The sequence below is a fragment of the Fistularia commersonii genome, chromosome 32 (assembly GCF_037954325.1).
Source record: "Fistularia commersonii isolate RoL2024-O1a breed Wild chromosome 32, RoL_Fcom_v1.0, whole genome shotgun sequence".
NCBI classification, from domain to species: domain Eukaryota; kingdom Metazoa; phylum Chordata; class Actinopteri; order Syngnathiformes; family Fistulariidae; genus Fistularia; species Fistularia commersonii.
This window is the reverse complement of record NC_141315.1, coordinates 6,129,628-6,142,736: the sequence shown is the minus strand read 5'-3', so window position 1 is coordinate 6,142,736 and position 13,109 is coordinate 6,129,628. Positions and strand designations below refer to the sequence as shown.

The window sequence follows — 13,109 nt, the reverse complement described above, 5'->3', positions numbered from 1 at the left end:
GGCTTGTTTGGTTGTTTGTTTATGCCTCTGTGTGAGTCTGTGAATGAAGGAGACTCAAACAGGGTGTGTATACTACGGCGCGAAGATGTATGTTGGGATTTTGTTTCGTCAAGCTGTTACGTATTTGTATGTTTATTTGTGTTGGAATTCTTTCTTCCGTCTATATTTTCAGTGGGATGTATTTATGCATTCCTGCCCATGTAGGCACACACGTACCTCTGTGTGCGCTGTACAAGCTGGGATTGTACGTATGTGTGCATGCATATGTATTAGTGGATTTTCATCATCATGTAATGTGAGTTTATGTTGTTGCTCTGTTGTGGCCCATTTCAAGCACTGTGGATGGATGGAGTGCCTCTGTGGCGTAGCTAATTAGCATGTTAGTGCTTAGTGCTGTATCTACTCCCTCAACGACACTCATCACTGATTCTCTCTGATGCTGGGGAGGGCGTGTGTCTGGGACGTTTTGTGTGAACCTGCCAATTGGAAACATTTCTGTATGTGTGCTTCATGCGATAATGTGTGGAAAGTGTTCACATGATCTGTAACAGATGGGCCAAAAGAAAACGAATGGCCAAATCCATGAGGCACGAGTGTGTGAACCAAAGCTGGACCATACCATTTATCCCCAAATTATCGCTTACTGAAGAGCAAAAATACAGCTTTAGAAACTAATGATATCAGGGTGTGATACCGCAAAAGTTGTTACTCGATTTGGTTTATTACGTCAAGTAAAAGAAAATTACAATTATGTTTTTCAACTGTTTATGTTTGGAGTTTCTCCTTTAATGAATTCTTGTCGAAATCTTCTGGCTGTGGCAACCGGACTTGAATTTCTTCACTTGATGATGCTTCACCCCCCATCAGAAAGGCTTCTTCAGTTCCAATGTCCTGTGGTAGCTTCCAAATGTGACTATTTCCGAATATATTCATATCTGTAAATGGATGAACTGTCTTCAAGTGAAGAAATTCAAGCCGGGTTGCCACGACAAGATTTCGGCAAGAATTCACCGTGACCTGGATGACCGAGAGCCTCCACAGACATCTTCTTCTTGAAAAAGTCAAAACAATTTTGGTATTTGATTTTTTCTTCCTTTTTTGTCAATAGACTAAATCATGGTGTAGTCTTGCTCATTTATTTGGGGTTTTTGTATGGAATTTACGGTTTTGTAATGCGCATCTCTGTGTTGTTTTTTATAACTGTTGCGGCTTGCTTTGTAGTGGTTCCTGTTTTTGTTGCTGTCATGACTTTCCTAATGGCTGGGCATGTTGTTCTGCCGTTGTTAGTTCCCCGTTTTTCTATTAATTGGCATTTTGCAGCATGTTTCTGCAAACGTTTCTTTGGTGATGCATTACTTTCTATTGGATTTCCCACTGATGTAGCTTCGCCAAACTGTACCCTACGTGTCAACCGGTGTGTATAGCCAGTTTCCGAATGTTTTTTTCTGTTCAGGTTTTAAGTTCCGTCGTCAGCTATTCGCTTTGATTTTAGTGTTCCATTGGCCGATTGACATCCAAGTATGAGCCCCACCTCTTTGAGACATCCCATGAAGTTGTTGCTGACAGGAGAACCTGGCAGGTCAGCAGTGCTGGGGCTCCCTCCAACGTAGAAAAAGTCGTCGGAGCCCAGCATGGTGTAGTCCTCCTGGGTGTAGCCCGTGGTGGTCAGGATGCCGTCCACAGAGATGGTCACCTACACAACAAAGCACAGGGAAAGGACACGCTATATACTCACACCAAAGGCAGCGCTAAGCGCTAGCTAGGCGCTGACCAGCCAAATTAGCCCCCGTTACTCTGGCAACTAATGTGTATGCATTCTGGTGGGGAGAAGGCCTGATTGGTAAATGGTAGGGATTTGTGTTACTGTTTCAATGCTATCTGTGTTCATGAAAAAGACTAGTGCTGCCTTTTGCCGTTGCCTGTAAAAGTAATGGCACGAAAAGTGTAATAAATACCAGCTGCAGGTAATAGCACTCGTTACCTAGCAGGGCTCCCGATAGCTTAGCGTATTGCTAATGATGACATCTATCTGACTGTATCAGCTACTTGTAGAAATAATCCAGTGGCCGGATAATTTTACGTGAGTACAAACTGAGCCCGTGTAGGCCAAATAACCATTTACGACTACCTGAATCGTCAGTACTGCCATCAGTGAATCCTGTTCGCACCAAGGCCATTACTTAAAAGCCTGTCTCTTATTCATCCACGTCATAGGACCGCTTTGGTTCTTTGCAAAGCTCTGTAATGCAACTCAGTGTGTGAGATTGCATTGTAGTGCAAGGTTAGACTCATCTGCTCCGGGTACGTCGAGTTAACCATTGCTCTAAATCTTTTTCTCTTTTCTCTAAACTGTTTGAGGAAAAATATGACGCTGCTTTACTTCCTGATAAATTAACAACAACCGACCTTAGCACATCGTGGTATTCTGGGGTCTATTACTAACCATGTTGCTCATAAAGGTTGTGATCTCTGAACTACCCCATTTACAGGACAGCACCCTTTACTGATGTCGCTTATCACTGCCAGGCAAATTTGCCCGGCTGTTGTTAGTAATTTCTTCACAGGCTTCTTCGTGCTCTACGACAGGCGTTAGTGCTATTTATTGTTAGTAGTTGTTAGTTCTTGCACTGCGGGCAGCCACAGTAGTGCTACTTGTGTCAGGCCAAGCTATGTTGGGTTACTGAGGTTAGGGTCAATGGTTTCAATGCTGTTAGTAGTTGTGATGATGTTAGTGTATTGTTAGGGTGATGATGTTGTTAGTTTGTACTTGGGGGTTTTGTTAGATCGGCAAGTCTCAATGAGATGACGTACTGGCAAACAGACACGTAAATTGATGAAGAGGCACACACGGGTGTCAGATGGTTTACAGCTCATTCCACACACGTTAATATGTTTCCATGCTGCCTGCTCCTCTCTCTGCATGCAACCACTGACAAAGAGGACAGGGACAAAAAGAAAGAAAAAAAACAATAACAACAGAGGGCAAAATGAGACTTAAATCAGAGGCATGATGAACATGCAGTGGCAGAGTAGAGGACAAAAACAAAAAAAAACAAAGAAAATATAAAGGGAAAGGAAGAACCTCTCTATCCATTTTACAGACCAGTTAGAGAGGGGAGGGGTTTCTGTGTCACGCCATGCAGGAAGGGAGGCTCGCCATTTGCGTGCACGTGAGGGATGAGCCAATCAGAACACGCCTACATGTCAGTCACAGAGTGATGGGGTGACAAAAACTGAGAGAAAGGGGGTAGGATTTAAAGAAAAAAGTGGTTGGCAAGGAATGGGGACGGGGGGCTTTTTAAGCGTAAAAGATTACCAACCGCATTTATCCTTTTATTGGTTTAGTTTTGATGTCTATGGTTCAAAAGGAAATAGACACGGGGCAAACCCAAACTAAGAAACAATTAGAATGATATCTACCGAACAATGGAGTTTGTTTACCATAGCGTGTCCAATGCCTGAGTGCTTTGTAGGAGAGGGGGAGAAAGGAAAGCAAAAAACTGTGAACAGAACAACTTTGGGAACAAAAAAGGAACGCTAGAAGGCCTCTGGTGAGGTTGGTAGGTTTGTTGAAGTGGTTTTCGCTAGGAGAAGGGCACAGGTTAGGTTAGTAGAATGAATCATTCCATGGATGGTGGTTAGTTTCACTAGCATGTTAGTAAAGTTAGTAGTCAAGTTAGTATACACACAGGCAAACGGTAAAGGCAGGGCACAGATGGGTTACTCGCACTTGAGTGCTTGCGACCCCCGGTGTTCTCTAGATCACACTTTCTTTCAGCCACTCATTTAATAACACACACACACACACACACACACACATACATTAACACACACACACACACACACACACACACACACACACACACACACACACACAATTGGAAAAACACTCACCTAGAGTGGAAAGCAGTGCTGGCCTGGTGGTTAACCCACTGTAAACTAAGACCAAAACCTCAGGTATTTTTCTTCCTACCGCAGCAAAGCCGATGTTGGACAATTGACCACTGACCATAGATTTTCTAAATTGATTACATTCCTGCTGTAGATAATGATCCTTTCTCCTGCTCACTCACCTGCGAAAATCTGAAGCAGTCTCTGCGAAGCTCAAATGTGCCATTTCCCCTGAAACTATTGAGCATAGCGCAGGCGTTTTAGTTGTCTTCACCGGAAGTTTATTCTTCCGCATACTCATTTAGCCAATCCATGATCAAATAACTTTTTGGTCAATTGAATATTGGAAAGGAAAGACAAAAATTCCCATTCCATTTTCCGAGTCTTTTTCTCTCTGAAACCGTTTGCCGGTTTGCGTACAATAAGCTACGCTTCTGCTTCAGAGCTGAGTTTCAAATACCGAGGTTCTTTTCCCTAAACCCAATCACCTGTATCCGATTTTAGCTAAACCCAACTGTTGTGAGTTTTTCTGACCTTCAGCCTACGCTGATTATGACTGTAACCTCGCCTCCACTTCCTAGAATCTCAAGGCTGACAAGACTTTCTGCAGCACAAGGCTCATCCAATGCAATGAACAAATGTCTTTTTTTTTCCCCATGTTTTCACTCTAAATGTCAGTAACATAACAGCAATGACAAATATTAGCATAACTTTTCATAAGCATTAAATGAACAGCTTTATGACCATATGTTTTCTAGCTGTCAAAGTTAACTTTGTTTCAGAACCGCAGTCTAACACCAAAGAATATTCACCTTACTATTACAGTTGCAACCAAGCAAATCAAGTAACGCTACTCGGACAAAATACTCAGACTTGTATTGATATTGTAGTTAATCACTTGATGAATCATTAACATGTAGACATTAAAAGCAGTTCCCTTTATTTGCATGACTCTAACTTGCTTTATTTCTAATATCTCCTCTCCTCTTGTGTTCTCCTCTGTGTTCCCTTGCTCTTCCATCCCCCGTTGTCTGGTTACCTGTCTCAGGTTGCGGGTGACCTTGACGTCGTGCCAGGCGTTGTCGTTGAACTTGCCGTTGACAGGCTCCACCAAGGCCTCAAAGGCCCCGGAGCCAAGGTTGATAACAAGTGACACTGCACCATTCTTCAGTGCCAGGTTGACGTAGTCGGCTGACTTGCCGGTGTGCAGCATCAGGCCATTGCGTTGCAGCGTCTTGAAGGAGAGCGTGATTTCATCGCTGCTAGACTGGATGGGGTTGGGCGACAGGTCGTAGCAGAAATACTCGGAGCCCTTGAAGGTTGCGACATACTCCTCGCGAGCTGGGAGAGAAAGAGAGGTTGGAGACATACGTGGGGAGAGAAGAATAAGAGAAAACAGGGAGGAAGAAAACAAGTGTGAAGCCATTACACGCCAGACAGACATTATCATAATGATTGGTACAATTTCCAAGCTATGTTGCTTCTGCCCACACTGCCCTTCACAATATGCACAAAGATGATAAAATGGTGGGTGTATCATCGCCAGCTGAGTAAAACAAAGCTCAACTGGATAAATCTGACTCGGATATGCAGTTCAAAACATATTGTTGAAGATGCTGAAAATGTTGTTATTGTCAAGCAAAGCCTCACTAATGCCAGCATTTGGAAAAAACACTTCCTTCCATACCTCTAATCGTACCATGGAGTGGTGTGTAAACAAGCTTTGATCACTCATGTGGGTTGGAGATTAAACAGCGTGCATGCGAGAGAGACAGTCGTGAGTCTGAAGCGTTCCAAACTTGTTATGAAACCTGCCATCCTCTCTTTTGAGAGAACAGCTGTGCTGGCAGTCTGAAGTGATGTGGTCTTGTTTGACAACACGGCTTATTTCGTGATGGTCATCATTTGCTTGAGACTGTTGTTTGCATGGAGGTGCGGCCGCAGTAAAGGTGAGAGCCATTTCAAGAAGGAGAGCAAAAAAACTGACGATGACAATGGAGGACCGCAGACTGTAAGCATCATGGCAGCCAAAGCAGCTGGGATTGGCCAATTATAATTCAGACTAACGGGCAAACAGCCAATAGCAACTTACCTTGCACACTATTAGTGACCTCCAAGGACACCAGACCAAGGTTTTGCAATCCATCATCCTTAAGCTCACACTCTTATCTACTCTCTCACACCTACACACAAGTGCAAAGCCGTAGACGCAAGCAGATGAACAAATAAGCACACCTACACACATCTGTGGACAAAAAAAATCATTATAATGCCGTTCTGGCACACGCGAGCACGGGCGACATTATCTGTCTCCTTCACACCCATCCCCCCAAAATGTCACCCTTCCTCCGCACCCGCTCCGGCATTTTTCTCACCGCTATCCCTATATTTTCACAATTCACTTCTAGCTCCACGTCATCACTCTTCTCCACACATATCCTTGGCCTCTTTTTCTCTGCCGCTCTACGGGGCCTCTGGCACAGCAACCATCTTGCAGCTCCCAATAATGAGGAGAACAGAGGGGAATTCAACAGTCACCGGGTCAGGCTGGAGCAAGAAAGGCACTTGGTAAGGAACCAGTGGTGGGTGTTGGGGGGTAATGAATAGACTAGAGTGTAATAGGTTATTAAGGTAGTGAGAGGCAGAGAGAAGAGCACTGAGATGGAATTGGCCGCACTTGAGTGAATATAACACGGAGAGTACAATTAGAGGGGGACAAAGTGAGAATATATCACAATTCAAAGAGCAATTACGGCAAATTGTCTTCCTTTACTTCAACTGGAAGCAAAAAAAAAACAAAAAACAAAAAAAAAAAAAAACAACAAAGTGTGAATGCCAATATGAAAAAGCAACAACACGTTGTTTGCCAGCATGTGTGCAAGTTCCCCTCCAGTGTGCGATTCCTTCCTCCCGGCATGTTAATTAAGGATGTGTTGCGCGTGTGCGTGCCCCCCCACTTCCCCGACGAAAATGCGCACGCTTTTGCGTCGAAGCGCATGAATGTGTATGTGGACGAGTCGAGGCTTTTTTATATGTGCATGAAAAGTGCGGGTGCTGGTCTCTGTAAATATTGGTGTATTGCTGTCAGAAAAGCTATTACCAGCTAAGGGCCGCGGGCTAGTCCTCACAGAGAGCGAGGAGGAGGAGGGTGACACACGAAAAACACACAAATAGTGTAGAGGGAACAGCCGCAAATGCCGACACAGTCACATATACGCGCTGACACCACGCGGACAAATATAGATGAGGCGGCGGAGCCAAGTCGCTCACAATGAGAACACACGCGGCCGTCCGACGGCATTCTAGCGGTAATTTACAGGGGTGCCATTAGGTTTCAGTGCGGTGCTCCACCATTCTGTTGCTAATTTACAGACATGTCATTAGACCCGACAGCTGCACATAAAGCATCTCCGCATCGATCCGCGAGCCGCGGCCCGTAAACGCTCGCTCCTTGTTCTATTACATCACACGGGGGCACACGCGCGCTCAAATCAGGTAGGTAAATTACAAACAGAAGGCAGAACATGCAGACGTGTCGTCTGTGCCATGTACGCGCACCCCCGAAGCACGCCGACTCTCAAGTGGGCAGGTTGGAGTGGATCAGTTGTAGCTTAGATTAATGGAGTGAGTCAGTATTAGCTCAGAGTAAACGGTGAGACAGACACTGACATAAACACAGCACACTTCACACTTCATCCGGTTGAGAGCTCTGTCGATCAAAGCAAGGGTGCGGGAGACTGGAAATACAGTGACAGAAAGCCGCGGAGTGAAATTAGGGAAACCAAAAGAGAGGCAAAGAGAAAAGTTCAAATGATATTTCTCTCTCTCTCTCTCAGTCTCTTTTTTTTTTTTTAAGCAATGCAATCTCATCTTTATCTGCACAGATGATAACTGATGTGCTAGTTATGAATGTGCAAAATGTTTGAACTCAAAGGGTTTTAACTTTGATCTCGACGCCTTCTGACTGAATGGCTGGGAAAAAAAAAAAGAAAAAAGGAAAGGGCATCTGTCAAGCAATGTTGTTTAATTTTGTTTGGAGATGTCGCTGAGTAATTATCCGAAGCTTTTCCCCAAGTCGTGTAATTGATTCTTACTGACTTCTTGTGATTGACTCCTTTGTTATTTTTATTTCTTGAGCCGTATTCCTGGTTCGCTGCTGCATGCTTGGGTAGGAGGTCTGACTAATTACGAGCAGATCAAACATATCGTGCCGTATAGAGGTTCTGACTTTAAAAGGCTCTGCGTTGTTTTTTAAGTCCTCCTTTCTGGTAAAATAAGGGAAGGAGAGCGAAGCGAGGGAAGTACACTTCATCACCTTTGTGGAATATTCTAGTACTTCCAGTTTGCACCTTATAATTGGGTGTTAGACTTTCATTTTTAAAACAATTGGTTAGTGTTCGGATGGAGATCACTTGACAGCTGATGACTGACAGCGAGGATAAGTACAACTGAATGTATGGGCTGATGTCTGCTTTTCGTAAAATTATGAGGTACTTGTACTTCGGTTGTGTAATACCCCTTAATACTACTTTACACCTCCAGTTTGCCGTATTTTTAGAATAAATTATTGCATTTTCTATTCCCCTCAGGTTCTCTCAAAGCTTCATTACTTTTCTGTTGAACTTGTACATGAAATAATACATCATAATTTTCTGTCGTTTTAGTTGTTGTTGGTTCATTGGAAAAAAAAATGGTTTTATACACTTTTTTCAGATATAATATGATGAATTTAACCACACAATTCAAATTCAAGGTACTCTATAATAATACTTCTTTGCAATTATTCAGTTAAGTTATTTACCTATGTTTGATATTATTTGACAACCTTATTTCTAAATTTACCTCAGTAGAATTAATGTACCTTTTGTTATGTATTATTCGAAAAGGCAAAACAGGATCTGACCAGTGAGGATTTGATGCATTTCTTTTTTTGCATGATAGCGCATAAATATGTTACACCTCAATTTCAGACGATGACCACGATTCCTAAATCAAAATCTGATATTTTGATTTTGTTGTTCTCTTAAAGCCTGTTTGCGAAGATAATTATAATTCATGTTACCCCTAGTAATGTTTTAGTTTGAATCTGTCTATTGAAAAAAACACTTGTATCTTCCTGGGACTACCTGATTGAAAAGAAATTAAATAGAGGAAAAATGAGCTGGAAGGGAATTAAGCGAAATAAGTATTCAGCAAGCTGGAAATGAGAAGCAGAGCCTGTGATACTGCGGCCGTCGAATTTGTTTTCAGCGGTGAAAGGTAAAGCTGAAAAGCCGGACGGTGATTGGCATCAGACCACGGAGGCCATCATCAAACCCTTCTGATGAATAAACCCGTCCACTGGGAGACGGAGGAAAGCGAGAAGGAATGAATAACTGATCCAATGGTTGCCGCTACTGGGACCAGCTGCAACTGCAACTCCCTCCGATGATCAAATACACACCACTTGGATTTCTCAGCGTGTTTGCGTGCATATGGAGATTGTGAGTGTGTGAGCCTCATATGGCTTTGTCTCTTCTCTTGGGTCTCCTACTCGAAATTTCACGCGTTAATTTGTCATTTCCATGGCAACCCTGTGATACAGGGGCTGCGGCAGATATGACTGTTTTGTGCACATGTTTCAGGGGAGAGAGAGAGAGTGAGAGAGACAGGAAGAGACCATGGAGAAAGAGGGTGAGGGAGAGAAAGAGTGATTGAGTGAACCGTACATTATCATGGACAGCTGTACTGAATCAAAATGGCGGATGGAGGCTGGGCGCACATCAGGGGAGCCTACATTATACAGCACCTGATAGAGGGAGCAGGGAGGAATGAAGCAGGGTAGTGAAATGCATGGGGAGAATTTGAAAGAAGGAGGGGAAAAAGAGAGATGGGTGACTGACACAAAATGAAAAAAAAAAAAGCCACGGAAGAGGTAGAGAGCGAGAGAGAGACAAGGGAAGGGAGTGGCACAGAGGGAGGGATGGATGGATAGCGGGAGAGAACGAAGGAGAGAAAAATGCTGGTGTATCTAAATCCTAGTGTTGCAAGCCTCAATCATGGCACCCCTGTCATTCTGGAGATAGCACACTGCAATTCCCCTGCACCTCGTTTTTAGCCCACCATGCAGTTCTGCTATCAGCTCCTCTCAGCCTGTCCACGCACGCAAATGCACACTCACATAGAATAAACTCAAACATCTTCCAAAGAAGGCATCACTCCTTAATAACAGACAGGTGGATTAACTATGCACTCTTAACGGTTTTCAGATATATGACCAGCATAGGGTAATGTATGTAAATATATGCAAACATATGCATAGTCTCTATATTAAGTTAAACTGTGAAAATCCATACAGGCAAGCTCACTGAAGGCGATGACTGTCGTTTCCATCTCTTTTCAGTAATATACGGCATCTGGCGTCGAAAGCGATTGGGCTATCACATCGTAGCCGAGGGAGCAATACTGTAGAGGAGAATATTACTGTCAGGACTCGAGTGACAGATTGTTGCGACGTTGATTTCTTATTCCTTTTTTGTTGTTGTTGTTTTTATCTTTATATCGAGTACGTTTGTGCCCCCAAAAAATGCCCAAAACTTTTTTGCTTCGAAGAAAAATCCAACAAAGGCACAGACGAGCACAGCGCTGACGAGCCCCGTCAATGTTCTGCCGGCGTTTAACGTAAGTTGTGACAAAACCAACCCCTGTGGCAACATTTTAAATTGATCACCTGTAAAGTCTCCACTAATGGTTGCCGAAATAAGTAAATCAAGTCAATTTTTTTAGCACTATTTGCATTTTTCCTCTATTTTCTTTCCCTCGATCCAACACTCTATTACAATCTCAGTCATTTGCAGCATGCATATAAACAACCAGAAAATAGAGGAAAGTCCCGCTGTACTTAACTGTCAACAAGTGGTTGCTATGCCAACACTATCTACACGAAGACCACATACCAGCAATGTGACCATGAATATTCTGAACATTTATTTGCTTTTACAAATTACCAGTGCAGCAAGGTTCATATCTATAAATCATATAAAGAGGGATTTCTCTGCAGAAATAAAGGGATCATTTTTACTGCCATCACTTGCTGGATGCTACCTTGAATGAGTAAATCAGCCATTTTGAATAGACAATTCATACCTTCATGTTCATTTGACATTGAAAACACACATGCTCATACTTATATACCATATATAAACATTATGCTACACATATACTTTTTGTCATAGCAGCATGATATATGAGATTTATGGCATTGTGTGATAAGGAATCGATTAAGTCTGTGTGGTGCCTTAATGGCATGCTGCATTTGGAAAGACTGAAAGATATTTAAAAAAAAAACATCTATATAAATCTGACTCACCTGTGGGTTACAACCTAGTCAGCGGCAATAGATCAGAGCAACTCTTGATAGCAAAGTCTTCTGTGATTTTCCCAGTTTGCGGCTTAAAAGCTCTCCACGGATGGACAACGAGTGAACCCACTGCAGGGTCATCGTCAGCCCAGGCTCAATAAAGTAGAGCAAAGTCTCGCTCCGTAATAGGCTCGAAAGAACGCTGAAAGCATTAATCCTGACTTCAAGGTGTGCAACATGCTACATATCTAAAAACTTTTTTTTTTTTTTATGATAAAGAATATTTTCTAATGTAGAAAAATATATCTACTGGCTAAGTGTCCATTTGAAATTTAGCTTTTTGCAGTTCTTCGCTACCAAGAAACTGGATGAATAAACATACCTCAAAGTGGTCAAGAAAACTGCAAAACAAAATTAGCTTGAAAATGCCTTTAAAAATTAAATCAAATCACAACACTAACTAGCATGTATTCTTCTATTCTTCTACACTCAATAAAGGCTTTATATATAGAGTGGCATGGAATCCAGAAAGATAGTTTATCCTGCCACAGAAAAAACAACAACATGATGGTGTGGTTCAAGGAACAGGAAGAAAGGTGGATTAGTTAATTCAGCAATTGAGAAATAGATGGGGGTAAGCATCAGATTATTCCATTTCTTTTCGACAAAGACGTCCTGACCTGCTCGATGCTTCACGAAGCAGATAAGAGATTGTGTCATTTGCCTGAAATACCACTTGCCCTGACTCTATTTTTGTGGAGTTTTATTCACTCGATCCGCCTTCAACCTTTTCATTTCATGTTCCCATCCAGTCAGCAGTTAACACGGAGGAACAATTAATTTATGAGCTTGAGAAGTGGCACATTTTCTATGATCCGGAGCACCTTTTTATATAAGGAGCTCATCAAAAAAGGACGAGGTTTGGAAGGAAATCTGGGTGAGTACAAACAGTGTACAAATTAATAAATAATCATTCTCTCAGCGCTGTGATACTCAGCCCCTCCAAGAAAAGAGTCAGCTGAGGAAACCAGTAAACTTACATTTGTTATGAATATGGTAAATGACTAAAACATTCGCAGAGGGAAAAATACAAGCCCCGATAGCGTTGTGACACCTCAGTCGTGCTTTCTGGATTATCCGGACAATATTTAGTGATTCCTCCGCCAGAGTTCACTCACTAACTGCATGTCGGGAAGACATGTAAGACTGCAAATTCCTCAGATCTTTATCTAATCAAGTGTCTGTTGGATCTTGTGGGAAAACAAGTCTGATCCAGGGAGACCCAGCCTCAAAACCCTATTGCACTTAATGGATCAACTGCTGACACAGTGATGTCAGGCATCACAGGACACTTTCAGTAGTCTTGTGTCAAACGGAAGAGCGACACAGCAGCGAGCAAACAATTTGAAGGAAATTGATAACGAAAGGTAACACGTTCTTGGAATTCCAAAGATTGAACTAGTAGTGATATCTGACGTACAAGTAAAATATCTAAAACAAAATAATTTGAATGCAAAAAAAGAAAAGACAAAAAAAAGTTATTTTCAGCCATTCGTAGAACTGTATCGGTGGCAATTGCTTTTGAGCTGCTAGGCTTGTGTTTGCATCGCTCTTTGTGTTCTGGTGCATTTCAATAGCCTTCACAAACGACAAGCGCCTGGGCTGATTCCTCTGAATTTCAAATTCAAGAAAAAACAAAGGCACGCCGCACAGCCATTAAATTCAATCTTTTATTTCCTGTCCCTTTTTGTTTCTCTTATCTATGTTGATCTTTCTACTCTCGATGTGTACGTAGCTCAGATTTGGCCTTCTCCCAGCTACCCAGGGAAACCAGCTTGTTTCCATGACAATGTCTGCAGGCAGAACAACGTATTTGTCT

At 42.5% G+C, this 13,109-nt stretch overlaps 1 protein-coding gene across 9 annotated transcripts in view; it reads right to left on the bottom strand.

Moving 5' to 3' along the window:
- The window catches only part of nrxn1a (neurexin 1a), an 83,445-nt gene that overhangs the window by 31,388 nt on the left and 38,948 nt on the right, over nt 1-13,109 (bottom strand). For 7 of the 9 annotated variants that reach the window (XM_086139615.1, XM_086139614.1, XM_086139621.1 and 4 more), the window contains 3 exons: nt 4,931-5,232; nt 3,442-3,465; nt 1,532-1,693 (listed from right to left, as the gene is read on the bottom strand). In XM_086139615.1, the coding sequence (XP_085995741.1) occupies nt 1,532-1,693; nt 3,442-3,465; nt 4,931-5,232 (488 nt within the window). The remainder of the gene's footprint in view (nt 1-1,531; nt 1,694-3,441; nt 3,466-4,930; nt 5,233-13,109) is intronic. The other 2 variants (XM_086139616.1, XM_086139620.1) reach the window with 1 other exon arrangement.